This window comes from Vigna unguiculata, chromosome 1 (genome assembly GCF_037176805.1).
Source record: "Vigna unguiculata cultivar grain cowpea cultivar isolate G323 ecotype 2 chromosome 1, ASM3717680v1, whole genome shotgun sequence".
Lineage (NCBI taxonomy): Eukaryota > Viridiplantae > Streptophyta > Magnoliopsida > Fabales > Fabaceae > Vigna > Vigna unguiculata.
In genome coordinates, this window is record NC_140792.1 from 26,310,711 (window position 1) to 26,331,569 (window position 20,859).

Below are 20,859 nucleotides of genomic sequence, written 5' to 3' on the forward strand. Positions count from 1 at the left end.
GGCCAAATTGACATGCACTGCTAAAATGTCCATTTTAGTTTCTTTCTGTCCACCCGCTTCTTGTTGCCTCGCCATTTCTGATACCCCTTTTCTTGTGGAACTTTCTATTTGATCTGAAAACTGAGAAGCTTTGGAATTTCCCCTTTTGTGGTCTTGTCCTCTTCCCCATAGCCTCCTCTTCTTGATGTCTGAGCTTGCAGTGCTTGTTCAACAGGTTTCTTAGTGGACCTCTCAACTAGTGTTTGTTCATGAGTTTCGAGGGAACCTTGAAGAGCCACAACTTTCAGTTCTTCTATGTTCTTGGATTCTTCAATCGCTATGATCAAATTTGTAAGTGTTCTCAAGATCTTCTCTACCATTGTCTATTCGGAAATCTTCTCACCACAGGCCTTCATTGCATTTGTATGGTTGATGATACGATTAAAGAATTGTTGTGCAACTATTTCACTGGATTCCATCTGCACCAACTCGAATTGGCATCGAATGGTCTGCAATCGAACTTTCTTCAACTTCTCATTTCCTTCGATGCACTTCTCAAGAATTCCGCATGCTTCAGTTGCTGATTTTTCCTCCAAGGTTTTGTCAAAATTTGCTTCATCAACACATTGATGTATGAAAATCATTGCTTTACAATCCTTCTTCTTGTTCTCCTTCTGCAGCACCTTTTCTACGTCTTTTGTTGAGTCTGCCAGTTATGGGATCCCATCTTCCACTATCTCGCTTAATTCTTGAAAGCCCCCATCTGAATGCTCCATCGATTCCGGTTCTTGCCATCAAGAATAGGAAAGTTGGCAGGGAAGCTTATACCAGTTTGCCCCATTGTCCGACTTGACTCTGGATACCAATTTGTTAGAGCAAAAATTGTATAAAGAAGATTTTGACGTATGGTAAAGAAAACTTACACACTAATAGGCATTTATACAATTGAAAAACGCTACCAGTCACTAACTTCTAATAGTAACTGTTAATAACTGATTCTGATTTATCCTACCAATAATGAATGAGGAGGTGGCAAGTTGATTTCATTTCAATTTTAAGTGAAGCATTTCCATGATTACTTGCTTTATGAAAACTATAGTCATATTTGCCTTCAACTTTCATATGTGTTTTATGATCATTGCATGGCCATTAAATGCATGTGTTTTTTAAGTAAAACAATATAAGAAAGAGAGAAGCTTAATTGAATCATGCAATACATTTACCTGTCAACCTCAAGCTTTTATACAGGAGTTTAGCTTTCATACAAGCCTTTTCTTAATGTATTTGGAATGTATTATATATATATATGGCCATATGGCTCCCTATTTCAATGTTAAAGTTTTTTTCTTGCATAATAATTGAGTAATGTAGGTGGGTCTCGCTTTTCTTCATGATTGTCCCGCTTCTTTTTTACATAATATAATTCTAAATGCATGTGGGGTTCATGTTTTAGCATGATTTGAGTTCAATTTCAAGATCCTCTTACGTGCACAATATAAATGGGGTTTCTTACAAATTGAAACAAGCAAGCCCCATGGTGCAGTTACGTGGTATAGCTACCCATGATAATTTTGATACCTTATATATCCATATAATGGCACGAGTTTCAAGTTTCAAATAGCTAAGAGCATCAAATGCAGATTTTGGTACCTTATATCCATATATGACCGGTGTAGTTTGATGTCCATGAGTACTCGTGTGATGTCTATGTCACTATTACTTCATATTTATTTCTAATAACTCAAAATTATAAATTTTATTTTTTTCTTGTGGATGTTTAACGACCATTTGCGTCATTTAATGTTCCAAAAATAAAGGTAGGAGTGTTTGTGTGATTGTATGCAACATCCCGAACATTTCTTTCTCAAAAAAATACAAAATAAAATATTTTAAAAACTAAAAAATATCAACATTCAAACACAATAATTCTATTTGATTTCTGATTCTCTGTTATGAATGGAAATATGTAAGAACGAAACCAGTCTTGGTCGGGTTTACTTTAAAAAAATAAGAAAGTTTTTTAAATAATTTTCAAATAGTTTTTAATTAGAACTACTTGATTTTTCATATTTTTAATGAAAATACGTATTAGCGAGGATTAATCCTTATCATTTTTTTAAATGATTCCTTTTGTAGTGTGTTTTTATTTTTTTTAATTTTTGGAGAAAATTAAAATTTTTGAAAAAAAACACATTTATTTTTAATATTTTAATAAAGGTACCATCTTTTGACAGACCTCGTTATGGGATAAGATCTTCCTTATGTGTAACTAACTCTTGGATTCAAAATCTAGTTTTCGCAAGTCATGTCTTATTTTACAGTTTTTCATAGTTCACTTGTGGAAAAAGTTGAATCAATGACGATTATGACTGGTAAAAAGGACTTGTTTGAAAAGGAAAAACTTATTATGACAAGTGTAATGAACCTATCACAATAAGTGAAAAGGAAAAACTTATTATGACAAGTATAATGGACCTATCATAGTAAGTGAAAAAGAAAAACTTATTATGACAGGTGTAATAGACTTGTCATAGTAAGTGGGGCGTGGCGGTAAAAATGAAATTATGTTGAAAACGTATTATGACAGTTTTAAGAAGACGTATCATAGTAGGACTTTACCATGAATGTTACTTCAGCACTTGTCATGGTATGTCTAAAACCCTAATTTTGCTAGTCTCATTTTAGAAGCAGTCCACGCACAACCCTCTTTTTGTTTCTTGTCTTCCATTCCTCATGTAGTCGTCGTCCTCATTTCTTTTTCTCTTCTTGCACACATTGTCGTCGTCGACTCGACATGTCGTCGTCAACACTTCGAGCCTCTGCCTTCTCGGTTCCTGACGCTGTTCTCCTAAACACAACCTCGCGTTGGGACCATTGGAGCTCACTTGGGTTGGTCGCATCTTCTTGAACTTAACACACTCCCTTGGGCTGGTTGCATACAACTCCATTGACTCAAAGTCAAGCACGATTCTTAACTTGAAGGCCTCATAAAGATTTCAGATTAGGTTTCAATCATGTTCCTCATAAAGATGCAATCTTTTTTCATTTTTGGTAACTTTTTGTTTGAGACACAATTTGGTTGTTTTGTTTCAGTGGTGTGTTTTTCTTTTTTTAGTTTCTCTCACTTTGTGTGTGGTGTGGAAGTTTGAATTGAGGATTGAATTTTTGGGTTCAGGTGAGTTTCTTTTTATCTTATCTTTGAGTGTTTTTGTTATTGTTGTTTACACACTGTTTAGATAAACTTAGGACTTTGTTTAATAGTGAATGTTGTTGCTTAATATTTTTTAATTACTGTTTTAAATATTTTCTGTAGAATCTCCTTCGTGGTGAGCCCCTCATAGTAAGTCTGAGTTACTATGACAAGTTTTTACGATGTCATAGAAAAAGCGCATTTTATATAACTCCAGAAACTATGACGCCAAAATACTTGTCATAGTGAGCCCGTTTTACCTATCATAAAATGTCTCATGTACAATAATGGTTTTCCAGAATAAACTATGGTGGTGACTCAAAACTCTCTATTTTTTTAAAATATATTTTTTGGATTACAGTCTCGTTGCAAATTCGGTTACGACACCAAGTGTGTTTTGATTTTATATATGGGAAACAATGTTTGAAGTTGTTATTTACATCCTTTTTTATCCTTTATATGATTAGTACTTGGACTATCTAGTGATTGTTTATCCTATAAAACGTATTAAAAAATATATTTGTCTAATTAGAAAGTATATTAGATCAATATAAATTAATAAGGAATATTAAGATATAAAATAATTAATTCAATGCTTAATAAGGAATATATATATATATATATATATATATATATATATATATATATATATATTGTCTTGGAGTGTATTAAACAATACAAGTCTTAACAATATGTTACATATGGCATGAGTAATAAAAGGGACAATGCTATTGCAACAACCACTACAAAAAAATTACTATTTAGTGGGAGTTAATTTATGGAGGTTATAAAAATCCTCCACAAAATAATAATATTTAAAATGGTTGTGTTAAGTTGTCAAAGTGTTAAGATTAGTGGAGATTTTAATTGTTTTTTGAAGAGTTTTATGACCTCCGTAAATTTCTACACCTTTAACTCCCCTAATTTTGTAACCTTTCCCTCTAGAGTTTTACATTCTCGCTCTCAAGGGTTTTCCACACATTTCCAAACCCACATTTTCGTTTTTCTTCAGAATGCTCCATCAAGCTCGATTTGGATTCATCAAACCAGCGTTCATCTTCTCATCTCTGTCCAAGGTTTTACACTCACTCTCCTCATGCATTTTTTCCCAAATTTTCAAACATTAGCATTTTCGTTTTTGTTCAGAAAGCTCCGTCTTCAAATTGACGTTCTGAAAGCTCGTTCTGGAAGTTCAATTTTGATCCATCAAACCGGCGTTCATCTTCGTCCTCGCTCGTCCACCAGTGCTTGTCCTCTCCGTCATCGATCAGTGCTCGTTGGTCGTTGCTCGTCTCTCAGTGATCGTCTCTTAGTGAGTGTGGGTTTGACCCTAATTTTTTAACCCTCTTTGATATGCAGAGAGATGTTTAGAGCATTTTTTAACCCTAATTTTTTATAAATTTTTTGCTATCGGAGAAGTTATTGTTGTCTTTTGGGTGTGCTTTGTTTTGGAAGAAAAAAATCACTTCTACTTGAACATTCATCAGTTTAACAATCATCTTCTTACATTGGAATGACACAAGCTGATATATTCAATCGACAATATACTGGTTGGAATACAAGTGCTCTGCAGGTTTTGGAAAAATTGTTTCCCAAGGTATTCATCTTCACAACGCTTTTTGTTCAATACAAAAATCTCCCCTTTGTTCGTTGTATTTAGAAAATTGCTTTGATATGATTGGAAGATGATTATGATATTTAATAATGCTAAATTTAGAACAGTGAAGTTTTGAATTATAACAATTGGTAGCAAGTACTATGTGACTACTCTTATCCTTACTAAGACTCTGTTAACTTGCATTCCTCTTCAAAAGGCTAGGGTAAATACTATTAATTGTCCCTTTTTAAGAATTTATAATCGTTAGTTTGATTAACTTATTAGCTCACTTGATCAAAAGAAGTTTTAGCTAATGTGCTTCTAATGTTTATAGATTGAATTCACTGCATTGTCTTTAAAGGTTTAGTTTAACCCAATTTGTAATCTGTCTATGAAAATGTGTTAAATGTGTTAACTCAATTCACTGCATTGAATTCACTGCGTGTATGTGGAAGGGTATATAGTGATTTGTTAAAGTGTTTATGGTCTCTGGAATTGGTGTAATAGAATTTTACTTGAATAAGTGCATGAGCAGTTTGACTAAAAAAGGTTTGGTTTTACTCCATGGCATACCTAAAGGGTGTAATGTTTCTTGTGATAGTATATCTAATAAGAGTGTTTTTCAGAATAACTGGTAGGAAAAACTTGCATTCAAAGCATTTATTTAAGTGTCTTTATCGATATTTATTATTGGTTGAATCATTAAAGTTTATTGTAATGTATTTATCAGTACAATTTTGAAGTAGCAAAACATCCAAACTCATAATTTTGGACATTGATGTATGCAATCATTGATGGAAAAAGTTCATGCTTTGATAATCATGGACATACACATAGCTATTTCAAATGTATATTTAAAAGTTAATTGAATCACTTTGAAGTTGTAAGTTTGGTTTGTGAATAATAGTAAGAATTGTTCCTGTAATTTCTTAAGTGTGAATAAGGTGTTGTCTCATGTGCTGATATCTTGCCCATTGCTTCTCGTAATTCTGTTGTCTTGGTGAGTTTATAATAATAGTCTAAAGAACAACACTATTTTACACTATTATTCAACTATGTTATAGATATCATGCTAACTCAATATCTATTTGTTATGTGATTTGTATGGTGCAACTTGGAGGGCCATTTTGGAAAGTGAAGGTTGGGAAAAGGATTCTAGAACAACAAATTTCACTACTACCAACACTGGTGTTATTCCACCTTCTACTTTCTACTAAAGACACGGTTGCCTTATCTAGTATTTTTTTTCTTGCTCTAGTATGTTAGTTTCTCCACCCTTCCTCTTCTGGAGAGACACATTCTCCTAATTCAATTCATTTCAGGATGTGATATTTATAAACAACTACATGCATTGAAGGTAAAAGTCTTTTTTCCTATAACTTAAAAGTCATGTCATGTAAATAATGATGCAATTAAGCATTAAGAAAGAGACATGTAACCTACGGAGAATCATTCATGATCTTTCAATGACCCAATACTTTATACTATTCATATTTAAACTATATTTTTGCATGTATTTTAATAGAGAAAAAACCACTACAGCTGCTACCATATTATATTAGATAGTAGGATGGTATATACTTTTAAACTCGTATGTAAAGGTTTTACTGTTGAAAAGTTTAAAGTTTAATAAGCTTTACTTAAGGAGATGTTATAATATATTAAAATTCCAAACAATATTCTGTTTATATCTTATAGTAATCTGGAATATGTTGGATTATCTTTTAGGATTACTTTCAATATTTTCTAATATTTCAAGATTTACTACTTTCTTTAATTATGATTATATCTTTAATTATGATTATATCTTATATAGCCAAGGGTTTACTGTTGGAAAGTTTAAAGTTTAATAAGCTTTAATTATTTCAAAATTTCTTTTTTAGGATTGTAGAAGGCTTCCCGGTTTCTCCCCATCTAAGGTATTGGATTCTGGTGTTGGGATTGGTTCAACTTTCTAGTATTATATTCTTGAACTTTGTTATGGTGAATGTTGTATAAAAAAATTTAGTTATTTATATCAAGAAGTGTCGTTATTTTTTTTTTTGGTTATATGTATGTATTTGAATTCCATTTTTGCAGATCGTCAAGTGGGATCCATTGCTTCACTGGGTGGAGACAAAATTTGGCTTTAAGCCTATTGTCCATTATCTACGAATTATGTGCATAGATAATAACTATAATGACTTTGGAGGAAAGAAACAATATTTGAGTGGGCACAGAGTGACTAATTTATTTGAATCATGTAGATGCCTTGATGAGTTGAGGTTGTACTAAAGAATTAATATACTTAAGTTGAAATTTCATAGGCTTTAGATTGTTACCATCCCACAAGAGTTCTTTCTCCAAGTCTTTTATCTATAGGTCTCATTCCTGTTATTAGCTGTAGTAGAACCACCCCAAAGGAATACACATATGTTTTAACTGACACTTTGCCAAATTCTGCATATTTTGGTGTCATCTCCACCCACTATAGTTTTAAGATACTGGAACCAACCACCTGGGGTTAAAAAGAGATTGAGCATTTAATATATCTCCTTTATTTTACTTTTCTTCATTTGGCAAAGGGATGATTATGCTCTTTCTATTTTTGTTAATATTTGGTATTAAGTAAGCTTCCGTTGCCATTGAATCAATTTGACAGATTCCTTTTACATCTACTCATAGTTAGGATAATTTCTTTTAATGGTTTGAAGGGAATCAGTTTTTCACATCTAGTAAATTTTGTATTAGCATATTTTAGTATGAAATGTTGTTCCATGCAGGTTAACAATGCAGGAATTGGTGGAGTTGTAATTAAGACAGTATTTAATCAGTACAGTAATCCTGAATCGTGGGGTAAGACTCTACTCGTGTTGTGAAATCTAATTAATAGATATGGAAAGTTGTCTAAAAGGGGCCTAAAGTTTGAAACTTTTCATGACCATTTGAAATTCTAGATCCCATCCCATGTCAAATATTGAAATAGTAAAAGCAGAGCTTATAAAGGCTTGTGAAATTCTCATATCATGAACTTGCATTTGTTGTTAAGCCCAACACAGTTAAGGAATTATGAAAGCATTTTCACAATAGTTAAGTTTTTTGGAATTGGCTCTTCTTTTGGAATGTTATTGAGTGGTCCTTTTTTCTTGTTATTATCAAAACGTTCAATAGATCTTTTGGATGTATGAAGAACTTGAGTAGTTATGTGTTATTAGAAGATTTGTAAACAGAAACTGAATTACCATGTTTTTAGGTGGTACCAGATGAGCAAGAAACAAAGACAGTGACTCAAACATACGAGTTAGCTAAAGAATGCTTGCAAATAAATTACTATGGCACTAAAATAACTGTAGAATCACTCATGCCCCTCCTCCAATTATCTGATTCACCAACAATTGTGAATCTATCGTCCTTTATTGGGCAGTTAGAGGTAGGCACCAATTTCTTGTGCCAATAAATTCTTTTCCTATTTTTTTGGATAAACTCCATCTAATTGTGCCAATAACTTCCTCTCTTTTGAATACTTAATTAATAGCCAATCCATATGTTATGCAATCTAACCTTGAGTTTATTCAAAACTTTCCTATAACAGATATTAGTTTATTATTGCATCTCGTTTCCTTTAATTTTCTTAAGGTCTTGTTGTTTAATCATGTCAAATTCAGAGTTTCCCTAAGGAATCATGGGCAAGAGGAGTGTTGAGTGATGTTGATAACCTAACAGAAGAGAAAGTGGATGAAATAGTGAAGAAGTTTCTAAGTGATTTCAAAGAAGGTTCATTAGAGAGTAAAGGGTGGCCTAGGTATCTAGGTGCCTATATAGTGTCAAAAACAGCTCTTTGCTAAACAACCTGGTGGGACACATCTGGCATTCCTCAGTTCTTGTTCCATATCATGGATGGTTGGTCCCTAACATCTCTTTTCTTGTTCATTTGCCCTTCTATTGAAAGTTCTTTAAGATTTTATAGCATGCCCATTTCCACTACAAGAAAATTGTTGATTATAACTTCTTCTAATAGTTGCCTAACAACCAAAGTTGGTTTTAGAGTTGTTAACCGAAATTAAAAAAGTGAAGATGTTTCTGACACATGTTTTGGGCTTGGTGAAACAATTTTAGTGCTGACAACTTTAGATTATCAAACTGAAATTAGTGACAGTATTAAAACATCTAAAATTAACAAAGTTAGTTGAACACTGATAGCAGAAAGTATTAAAAAAGTTAAGTTTAAGGATCTAAGTTCAAGGTTGTTTAAAAATTACAGGGTTGGGGGACGTAAGTTATTGTGGAGGTTGCAACATCAGGTTAGGAAATATGTACTCGGCTAATATATATATAACTAAGAACACGTAAAACTAAGAACACGTAAGACTAACTAGTTTTATGAACACGTAAGACTAACTAGTTTTATAAATTAGACATTCCTAGGGTCAATTTTCTATACCTTATAATAAACTTGAAATTAATAATTTAGATGTTTGAGCTTTTGGATGTTTTAAAGCACTAAAAAATTGTATTTTATGATGTTGAGAAAAGTTGGAAAGGAGAAAGAATTGGTGAAAGAAAAGATTCAAAAGTGTGATGTAAAAATTAGATTAGTTGTAACAGGACACTTGTGGCCTTGTTTTTAGAGGTGATTTGTTATTGGTAAGTACTAGAGAGAAACACAAGGGAAAGAGTGAATGATCCAAAACATGTTTGGTGGAACTAACATTAAAATAATGATGGAAGCAAACTACACCAAAATGGGGCTCTGCTAAAATATAGTGAAAAGAGAGGGATTTCATAATTAAGATGCCACACTAGCTTTAGTTAATTACTGTTAACTGGTGGTGATATTTGTTAGTATGATTATTTTTTTCTGATCATAGGTTGTACTATATAAAGCTGAATTCTATACTAATGATGGTGGAAACCTTTTGGAGCAAATTAAAATTGCTTCTTAAATAGGTTGCCTAACATAGTTTCTGTATTGGTGGTGGACTCTGCAGACTCCGCAGACTGTGAATTGACTCATCACCTAATCTCAACTAACATCCTAAATTTCCCTTTATAGCATATTCTGTAATCTGTATTCAATTCTTTGTCATTATGCATTGGGCATTGGCCTTTCAGTTACTTCTTCAAATAATTTCAAATATTGCTAATTCTTGGGACAGTTATGTTGGTTTGGATTGGTTTGGTTAGATGAAAAGTTTGGACATTTGATGTTTTACTAGCTAGTTGGTGGTAATCTTTTTTTATTAACTGGTAGTAGCATAAATTTCAGTTATGGGTTCTTGATAGAAAATTGCACTAATCTCCCATACTTTGTATCTAGAACCATTTGTAATGCTTTGTAAATAAAAGTAAGGTAGATGTATGAAATTCATTTGTCTAAATAATCAGGACTTCCATGGAGCTTGTCTTAGTTACTTCCTTCAGAATAATTAGTAATATGAAGTTCATGTGATTTTCCTTAGCTTTCTGACGTTTTGAAAATTTATAACACGAAATTTTACATGTTTTCAAAAGACTCTTTTAATATGAAATCTGCAAATTATGTACCTAGGATAAGCCTCATAATTGATTTAAACTAAATTCTGATGCCATGGACTTTTTGGTTGCATGCAGGAGCTTGAAGAGGATGTTTTTGATATTCTTGCCTTATGGGCTACTCTATTTTCTGAGACTCTAGAAAATGAAATTAAGAAAACTGCTGAATTGTTGTCAAGGATTTAGTAAGTACATTTTAACAGTATCCTGTATCTTTGTTGTGATCAAACTTTTATATAATTATCTTTACCTTTTTTTATTAATTGAATTTTTTATCCCTCTTATTTTTATTAGATTCTCTAAAATATAGAGATCAGTAAACTTGTTATCTTATGAGGTAAACCACGATTTTCACAATCATGAATATTGACTAACTTGGACTTGTTAAGTAAATTGTTTTGGTAAAGATGATAATTTTTTTATGTGAATGACCCCTTGACTTGGTTGTCCTTTTTTATTGTTTTAAATGTTTTGCACCTTGTGTTTGTTTTAGGTTGTAAACATTTTGAGCAAATTTCTTTGTCTAATTATCTTTCTTTTTACCATATATTATGTTATTATGATAAAGGAGAAAAATGTGGAAGTATTTACTGCAATTTTTCATTGAACAAAGTAAAGGAAAGGGAGTAGGTATCCGGGATCCAAGTTCTTATATCATTTAAATTTCAAAAAGTTCATGTTGTTTTCTAATTACAAACAAAATATTGTTTTTTTATGAGATTTGAATAATGCAAGAAAAATACAGTAATAAATTCACAAATTAAATAATACAAACGGAACATGTTAAAAAAAATTTACAGTATAATCCTCAAATTGAGGAGGGTAAAAAATGAAAAATAGAAATTTTGGAATCAAATAGGTTTATGGAAATAGAGGAGGTTTTAAACCTCCACAAAATAATAGTCATGAATAGGAGAGGTTATAACCCTCCATTAAAAAACTTCCACAATATAAACCTGGTACCAGGGGTTATAGAAAACCTCCACAAAAAACTTGTGGGGAACCTAACTGTGGAGGTTTGAAAAACCCCTGCAAATTATTTTGTGGAGGGTAAAAACCCCCGCTAAACAAAATTAAAACCTCCGCAATTTAGCTTTTTTTTTGTAGTGAACAAGCTACATCATTGATATTCAATTTTGCTCTTGAAATAAAAGAATTAAATTTTCTCTAAAAAAATTTCTAATATAGAACACAACCAAAAATTGATTATTAAAAGGATATATATTAGTTATGTTCGATCTTTAATATTCTTCTTGTACAAATTAAATTTGAGGTTTAGAATTGAAAAATGTAAAATAGAAAGTGAATCAAATTAAAAATGAAAGTAAAGATGAAAAATGAAAATTAAGAAGATGAAAGGTCAATTCAAATATTCAAGAACCAAACAATTACTCTTATCACATTTGTCTAAAAATTCAAATCCAAGTTTTAACAATTAATCGTTATATTTAATGTAATTCATATATTTATTAAATCAATATTCAATTACTTTTATTATTTGACTAACCCTTTTTGTATAGTTTTTATAAGAACTAATTTGTTAGAAATCATTTCTGTGTTTGTTGGGAGACGACTTTGGATTACTTCACCATTTCTATTTTGTTGACTACTTTCTTAACAAGAATAAAGTTGTTATAGATAAGTAGTATCAATTTGATCGTGTCAATGACAACGTTATCAATCCCCTTAATAGGTAGCTCGGTTGAGTGGAGAGTTCTTAAAATGGTTAGTTTAGAAGACGACTAAATCTCTTTGGGCAGATAGCTCTATGAATTTGTTTGAGTGTGTTTGATGTGTGAATGCTTAGGTTCTTAGTGTGGTTAGTTCAGAGGATGATTGAATCCTACTAGACAGGTAACTCTATGAACTATTGTTTGATGTGTCGATGCTTAAGCTATAAAGTGTTTAGATTAAGGGATGGCTAAATCCCTCTAGGCAAGTAGTTTTATAAGCCAAGGCCTTGTTATGTTTACAAAGTTTCTTATATTGCTTTGCTTGGAGGACGACTGAGTCCCTTTAGGCAGGTAGCTTTATCAACTGGTGTTTGGTTTAGTATAAGTGAGTGTTATACTGTGTGCTTGAATTAGTTGATTTTCATTGTAGAAGGAATGATGCATGAGTATTTGATGTGTTTTAAAATTGTTGTTGGTTGGTTTTTATGTTATCTTACCCTTATGTTTGTATGTGTGTTTGATAGCAAATGCATTTTTTTCTTACAAGATATTCAAAGATTATGGTTTTATCACCATTGTTGTAACATGTTGTTCTTTTCTTGCTTTTCTTCTCCTTTTACGAGTGTGTGTACATAGTTGCAACACTCATATTTTTTAACCAAAACTTGTCAAGATTGCATTCCTTTCAATTTGAATCCTGATTTTTGAATTTTGGTTTAAAGTTGATTGAAAGTTTAATGGCGATTTTGTAAGGGATAACAAAAGGATAAATCCTCCTGATAATCTGATAATCGTAAAACAGAATTTAGTTAATTACGAAGAGACATAAATTTACATAATTTACATAATTCAATTAATTAGGTTGTTGATGAAGTAGAAGAAAGCCAATGGTAAATGGCGGATGTGCGTAGACTACACATATATAAACAAGGCCTGTCCTCGAGATGCCTACCCCTTACCCAATATCGACCGACTAGTTGACGGCGCGATAGGGAATAAAGTACTTAGATTTTTGGATGCATATTCCGGATACAACCAAATCCATATGGCCGCATCTGATATGAACAAGACCGCCATTATCACGGATGACGCCAACTACTTTTACAAAGTTATGCCCTTTGGTTTTAAGAACGTTGGAGCAACCTACCAGCGGCTGATGGACAAAGTTTTCAGCCATCTAATGAGACAATGTGTCGAAGTATACGTTGACGACATGGTTGTCAAGTCTCCAAGTCACCACCAGCATGCCCAAGACCTCTCAGCGGTCTTCTCCGCGTTACGCCAATACAACCTTCGCCTCAACCCTGACAAGTGTGTGTTCGGCGTCAACCGCGGTAAATTTCTCGGATTTATGTTAACTCAGCGTGGTATAGAAGCCAATCCCGAAAAGTGCAAGGCAATTATCGAAATGCGCAGTCCCACTACCATCAAAGAAGTCTAACGCCTCATAGGCCACCTTACAGCCATTTCCCACTTCCTACCCAAACTGGCTTAACAAACCCAACCCATAGTCCAACTCCTCAAGAAATTCGCCCGGTTCACGTGGACAGACGACTATGAACAAATATTTCAGAAACTAAAAACCACTCTCACCTCACCACCTATCATCCACAAGCCGGACACTCGCCAACCCCTGCCAGTGTACATCATTGCCATCGACCATACCGCCAGTGCCGCGCTTGTCCAAGATATAGAGGGCACGCAACATCCTGTCTACTTCGTTAGCAGGACGCTGCAAGATCCTGAAACCAGATATCAAATGGTGGAGAAGCTAGCCCTGTCCTTGGTCCACATAGCTCGCCGCCTACGCCCATACTTCCAAAATCACAGCATCACCGTCAAAATTGACTACCCAATCCAAAAACTATTGCAAAAACCAGACCTAACAGGACGAATGTCATCCTAGGCCGTCGAGCTGTTGAAATTCAACATTCGTTACGAACCCCATGGCCCCATCAAAGCCCAGTGCCTCCTAGATTTTGTTAATGACCTCCAGCAAACACCCACAAAGGACCAGTGGACACTTCATGTAGATGGTTCCACAAATCCGAAAGGTGCCGGTGTTGGCATCGTGTTAGAAGGGCCTAACGATATCCTCATTGAAAAATCCCTCCATTTTGCCTTCAAAACATCCAACAACCAAGCCGAATACGAAGCCATCCTCGCCGGCCTTTCCCTTGCCCACGAAGTTGGTGTCAAAACGTTAACGTGCAAACCCACTCCAAGCTTACTGTAGGACACCTAAATGACGAATTCCATATTAAAGACCCCATCCTTCTACAATATTACCATTTGGTTCGCGCAGTCATTCAATCCGCCTTTGAACGAGTCCACATCGAACACATCCCTAGGACCGACAACATCAGAGCCGACATCCTCTCCAAATTAACCAGCACCAAATTAAAAAGCCGCCACCGATCCCTATTACAGCAAACATTATCTACACCCTCCATCACAAATACCTGCCACAACCTAACCCACTCCCCAGTCGACAATACCACCCCTCCCCACACCCACAATTGGACCACCCCCTATATCCAATACCTTCAAACTGGCAACCCACCCCAAGATGCTGACAAAACTTGGTTGGCTAAAGCTGCCAGGTATACCATGATAGGCGATGACCTCTACAAACGCGGATACGGCCAATCACTTCTTAAATGAGTCACTGCATAACAAGTGCAGTATATCATTAAGGAGTTACATGAAGGCATTTGCGGCTACCATTCCAGCGTACGCACTATGGCCACTAGAGTCCTTCGAGCCGGTTACTTCTGGCCGACTATAGAAGCAGACTTCCAGAACTACGTCAAAAAGTGCAAACCATGCCATAAACATGGCAACCTCATCCACCAGAAACAAGAACAACTTCATTCCATACTAGCCCCATGGCGCTTTACTAAATGGGGAATGGATATCCTCGGCCCCTTCTCCCCCGGCAAGGGGCAGGTGAAATTCCTAATTGTAACTGTTGACTATTTCACCAAATGGATAGAAGTCAAGCTGCTGACCACTATCACGGCCCAGCAAGTTCAGCAGTTCGTTTGGGAAGATATTATATGTAAATATGGTGTTCCACATACTATCATCACCGAAATGACTGACAATTTATAGATAAGGAGCTAGCCAAGTTCTACACTGGTCTAGGCATCAAACACATCACAAGTTTTGTAGAGCACCCACAAACAAATGGACAAGTAGAAGCGGCCAACAAAGTGATCCTAGTAGAACTCCGCAAGAGATTAAATAATGCCAACAACCGATGGCCCAAAGAACTAGTAGAAGTGTTATGGGCTTACCAGTGCACCCCTCAGTCATCAACAAACGAATCCCCATTCAGCCTAGTTTACGGTGCAGACGCCATGATACCAGTCGAAATTGGCGAACCATCCCTACGCCGAGAACTATACGACCAAACCCGTAACCATCAAAACATGGCCACTCATCTAGACCTCCTACCCGAACTCAGAGAAAAAGTTCAGATACGCAACTTAGCCACCAAACAAAGAGCTGCCAGAAAGTATAACGCAAACCTATGTCCACGATTATTCGTAAGCAGAGACTTAGTATGGAGGATGACCAGCAGTGCAAGAAAGAAGGATGGCAAGTTCTCCACCAATTGGGACGGCGCATACCGCATACGTGAGGACGCAGGAGGAGGAGGAGCATATCGCCTGGAGCATTTATCTGGGGAGGAAATACCCAATACGTGGAATGTGTCCCACCTTAAGTTTTACTTCAGTTAAGCATGTATTGTATTACATAAAAACACTTGTGACCCTTGATGTACTCTTTTTCCTCACCTGGTCTTTTTTCCCTATAGAGGGTTTTGGTCAGGGAGGTTTTAACGAGGCACCCCAGATTCAATGAATAATACAAAGGGTTCCCAACTTTACGACTACTCTTTATTTAACTTCTTATTACTTTGTTTAAGTTCTCCACCCTTACCACAAGTAAGCGGCCTGGGTCGAACACCCTTAACTCATAGTTAATTTGTTTAAGTTCCCCACCCTTACCACAAGTAAGCGGCCTGGATCGAACACTCTTAACTCGTGTTTAATTTGTTTAAGTTCCCCACCCTTACCACAAGTAAGCGGCCTGGGTCGAACACCCTTAACTCATGGTTAATTTGTTTAAGTTCCCCACCCTTACCACAAGTAAGCGGCCTGGGTCGAACACCCTTAACTCGTGGTTAATTTGTTTAAGTTCCTTACCCTTACCACAAGTAAGCGGCCTGGGTCGAACACCCTTAACTCGTGGTTAATTTGTTTAAGTTCCCCACCCTTACCACAAGTAAACGGTCTGGGTCGAACACCCTTAACTCGTGCTTAATTTGTTTAAGTTCCCCACCCTTACCACAAGTAAGCGGCCTGGGTCTAACACCCTTAACTCGTGGTTAATTTGTTTAAATTCCCCACCCTTACCACAAGTAAGCGACATGGGTCGAACACCCTTAACTCGTGGTTAATTTGTTTAAGTTCCCCACCCTTATCACAAGTAAGCGGCCTGGGTCGAACACCCTTAACTCGTGGTTAATTTGTTTAAATTCTCCACCCTTGCCACAAGTAAGCGGCCTGGGTCGAACACCCTTAACATACAATCGATTGCGCCAAACATAACATACACTACAAATCATCAAACACCCGACATACACAATAACAAACAAAACATTAATCACATTAACCATAAACGCAAAGAAATGTGCCAGTGCAATGAACATAATGTACCAGTTATTACAGACGTAGGTTCAATAATACTGTTAAATCATTAAAAAATCGAGATCCTATTCTGCTGAATCATGGGCCACCTCCACGACATCATCCGCCTCCTTCTCTTCTTCGGCCGCCTCCTTCTCCGCCTCCTCGTCCGAAGTGGTCACATCCTCCTTGATAAGCTTCCCGTCAACAACATCCTTGTTCACATCAAATTTTGGGTCAGCGACATCAACATCTTGGTGAAAAAAGGTTGTTTGCTGCAATCCCTTCTCAAAGTCGTTGATATACTCTTGTATGATGCAATTCTTCAAGTCATCAAGCTCACCTACAACACCATCATACTTGTCTTTCAACTCATCATAATCTGCCTCCAAATCTTCTATCTTCCTATTCAATTTTCCTTCTGATTCCAAACAACGGACCTTCCAGGTTCCCAACCTTTTTCTCTCTTATTTCCAACCCTCCCTTTCCTTCTTCCATGCGGCTCTCTCCTCCTCGAACTTGTCGACCTTTCCCTGTAACTCCTATACTTTTTCCCTACCTCCCTCCTTTACTTCCCGTCGATATAGAGACCCAACACGACAGCTCAATATCAACGCCTTACTTCCAAACTCGACCATCGTCCTCACAATATGATCCGCCTCCATACCGTCGATGGAGTTGATGATGGTATCTGGGAGGTTGATCGAAATATCTTTTCTGACAAATATCTCTGGCAACTCAATCAAGTCGGACTCAGGTCCCTTCACCCCGCTGACCGATCCCGCCCCACTAACCGGCCCCGCCCCGAGTAATGCCGCCCTCTCCATCTTCACATCCTTCCCCTTGCCGGGTCGAGGCGGCAACTCAACCTTCCTCTTGGTCCCGCCATGCACATGTACCTCGACCAACGATTCCTGCAGGTTGGGAACATCAGTCTTCCCGGCTGCCTTGGCCTTAGCAGCCATTTCTTTCCTCAACGTCTGAAAGAGCGCCAAATTCTTCTTCCCCGATTGTGCCATGTGCCCTACAATAACATATCAAACCTCGGTTAAAACAACTTAGAATCATTAACACAGTTTAAGTAATAAACAGATACCTTCAATATCAATAATCGGGTGCACCGAATTATAAATTCTAACTAGGCCCTTAGTGGCCAACTTATCAGTAAACTTCATCAAAGTCTCCACCACCTCCTTATCCCCCGCCGACAACTCGTCGGTGCCCATATCCTTATACCGAGAGGGGGTTCTCGTCCAACTAAACGGGAACTTCGTACTCCCATCTGCGTTCAAGAAATGGGACTTACCCTCTTCCTTCACCACAACCTTAAAGTATCTGTCCTTAAAATGCTTGAAGGACTGAGAAAATGCGTCCAATTTGCTGATGCTGGGACGACTTATCAGAGACAGCCAAGTAGTCGGTTGGCGGGGCCTAGTTTCATAAAAGTATAGAAATGCATAAGGAGAAGGCTGCAGATACAGGGATTGGCACAAAACACGGAAGGCTTGCATATAAGCCCAACTGTTTGGATGTAGTTGTGTAGGTGCAACGTTCAACGCACGCAACACACCCATGATGAAGTCGTCCAGCGGCAACCGCACATGTAGCTGAGAGAAGTGGCACATGTACATGTAGAAGAACTTTTCGGTTGCCCCCTCTTGCCTGTGGCATACGCGGTCGATGGCGCTAACCCGTTCCAAGGAAACAATACCCCCGCTTACACCTTTCGTGATAACAGGTGTACAATTTAGCCAGGAGTTCAACAGACGAGACCACCGAAATAAGGATGATTGATTACGGACGTTGACAGCCACCCACCCGTAGTCGCCCTTGGCCGACCAATTACTCTCCGCTAACTCCTCCGGAGGGTCTTCTCGAACCTCCCTCACTATCTCCATAGGGATTTCGCCTACCATACCCCCGGAGCTGGTGCTCTCCTCTTCAACATGTCTACCTCTACTCCTCCCCGACTCTATACTTTCACTATTAGACGTAGACAACGACACGCTATCACTACTACACATACCTTTTCATTTTTCTGGAAAGATGACGGTTGAAATTAGGAACAAGTCGGACAGGAAAACGCACACAAGATCTCTGACTGAAAATTCTCGCGAATGAACCAACAAACCCTTACTCGTTGTAAAATCCACATTTATAGGCCAGAATCCCAAACGGTAGAACCCCTTCCCGCCAAAACTGCAACCCATACCAATCGACACAATCATTCCAAAAGGCATGAGTGTTAAAAACGACGGCGCAAAACTCCTTTTGATTTGACCTCTGACATCCCTTCACCTGCCATCAACCCTTCCTCGCCTTTAGCCTTAACACTGTTCATCACACTTAAAGGCTGGGGGACTAGTGTATCACATCTAGCTGGTCCCGCTAGCATATCAACACATATCACCCTTGACCGACACCTATGTCGATCAAGGCTGGGGGACTGGTGTACCACACCAAGCCAACTTAACAAAATAATGACAAAACGATCACCATACCTACATACAAAAGCATTCAAGTAATCGGCCTAGGCTGGGCTGATCTAAGCCTAACCGGCCAAAATCGGTAACCTAGACATCTAGAGGAACAATCTGCCTAAACAGCACATGAGCAACACAAACCGCCAAGGAAAGTAGTCGGTTTAGGTCGACTACCTCAATATACTTAGCAAAATCAAAGCCCCTGTAGTATTCAATGAGTCCACCTAAAGGCCTGGACTAGGGCCCAGGCCCACTTACAGCCCAAACTAGGGCCCGACCCATGGCTTAACCAGACATAATTAATACTCTATAAATACACGTGGACCCCAGTAATTAAAGGTACGCATTCATTACTCCATTAATCACCTGATTTGACTTTTTGAGAGCTTTGACTCACTTGAGCTTCAGAGTCCCTTCTGCAAGTAACCCCTCCTGGGTCCAAGCAGACATGTACCAACCGGGAAGAGGCCAACTGAGAAGATAGCGGACTACATGGATAAGGTGACGCTTGTGCCTAACTTATCTTGTTTGTTCTCTACAGGAACAGAAAAGAATCTCAGTCAAGCATATCATTGGCATTAAATTCGTCATATCATCGATAACAACTAATAAGGATAAAAGTATCTTTTGAATTTGTTTATGTTTGTGTGAATGAATCTTTTTGAGAAAAGGAACATAAATCTTTATAGTCTCGCCATTTAATTTGTTAAGACTTTATACTAATTTAATTTGTATGAATTATGATGTAATTTATCATTCAATTACTTGGACAAATTAAACCTACTTCATTCATATGATTATTTATTTTTAACATTTTTTCATGCAAGTTTCATTTCACCAATGCAGTTCCTCTAACCACGTTATGAATCCTCAAAGCAAGCATCATTTACTCCAATCTAATTTGTCTTACTACCAAGTTCTTCAAAGGGAAAATGAACTTTGAGTTTTCTTTATCTTGTAGAATTTGTTAGATAAAAGAGCATCAGATAAAAAAAAAAAAAACTGAGTATATTTGTCCTTCAACGTTTGTCACACAAAATGTTTCAAACTACTTTGTTTCGATAATATATCAAACATAACATTTCAAACAAAATCTTTCACGTCTTATATTTTTCATGTCTTATATTATTGACTCATATTCAAAATATGTAAATAAAGTATAATATGATTTAAACTATTGTGTTGAAAAATTATTATTTCATAAATATGGAATATTACAATGTAAACTATAAAAATACGAGACATTAATTTTTACTTAAATTTCACCTTGATACATCTAAAATAATTTACTTGACATAATTATATATTTGTCAATTTTATTTGTTCTAACAAATGCATGATTCTTGCTAGACAGAAAAAAAATAAAAAAAAATCATATTTAATAAATTTAATTATATTAAATTAGTTTTTAAATGATGTTAAAATAAAAAAATGAAACTAGTTTAAATTAAGCACACCATATATTTAAAACTATTAATTAAAATTATATTACAACTTCTCATTTTTTTTATATTCAATAAATAAAAATACACAAAAAAAACTGGTTTTAGTGATAAAAATATTTGTTAATAATTTAAGTAATAGATTTAAACTACTCTTTATATAATTTAGAACATGAAAATCAATCATTTACTTTGTTAACCGATTGCAACAAAGAACAAAAGAATCACGTTTTTAACCCGTCTCATAAAGTAATCATAAAGTAATCAATTGACATATTTAATCATCA

General features: G+C 36.1%; 1 protein-coding gene across 1 annotated transcript; it reads left to right on the top strand.

Moving 5' to 3' along the window:
- Positions 1–2,599: 2,599 nt before the first annotated feature.
- LOC114176831 ((+)-neomenthol dehydrogenase-like) lies at positions 2,600–10,540 on the top strand. Its single transcript, XM_085666380.1, has 8 exons — positions 2,600–2,626; positions 4,115–4,245; positions 4,316–4,481; positions 6,650–6,685; positions 7,529–7,601; positions 8,009–8,175; positions 8,411–8,645; positions 10,356–10,540. Exons 1-7 carry the CDS (start codon positions 2,600–2,602, stop codon positions 8,588–8,590), a joined length of 780 nt encoding a protein of 259 aa, XP_085522506.1. The 3' UTR covers positions 8,591–8,645; positions 10,356–10,540.
- The last annotated feature ends 10,319 nt before the right edge of the window (positions 10,541–20,859 follow it).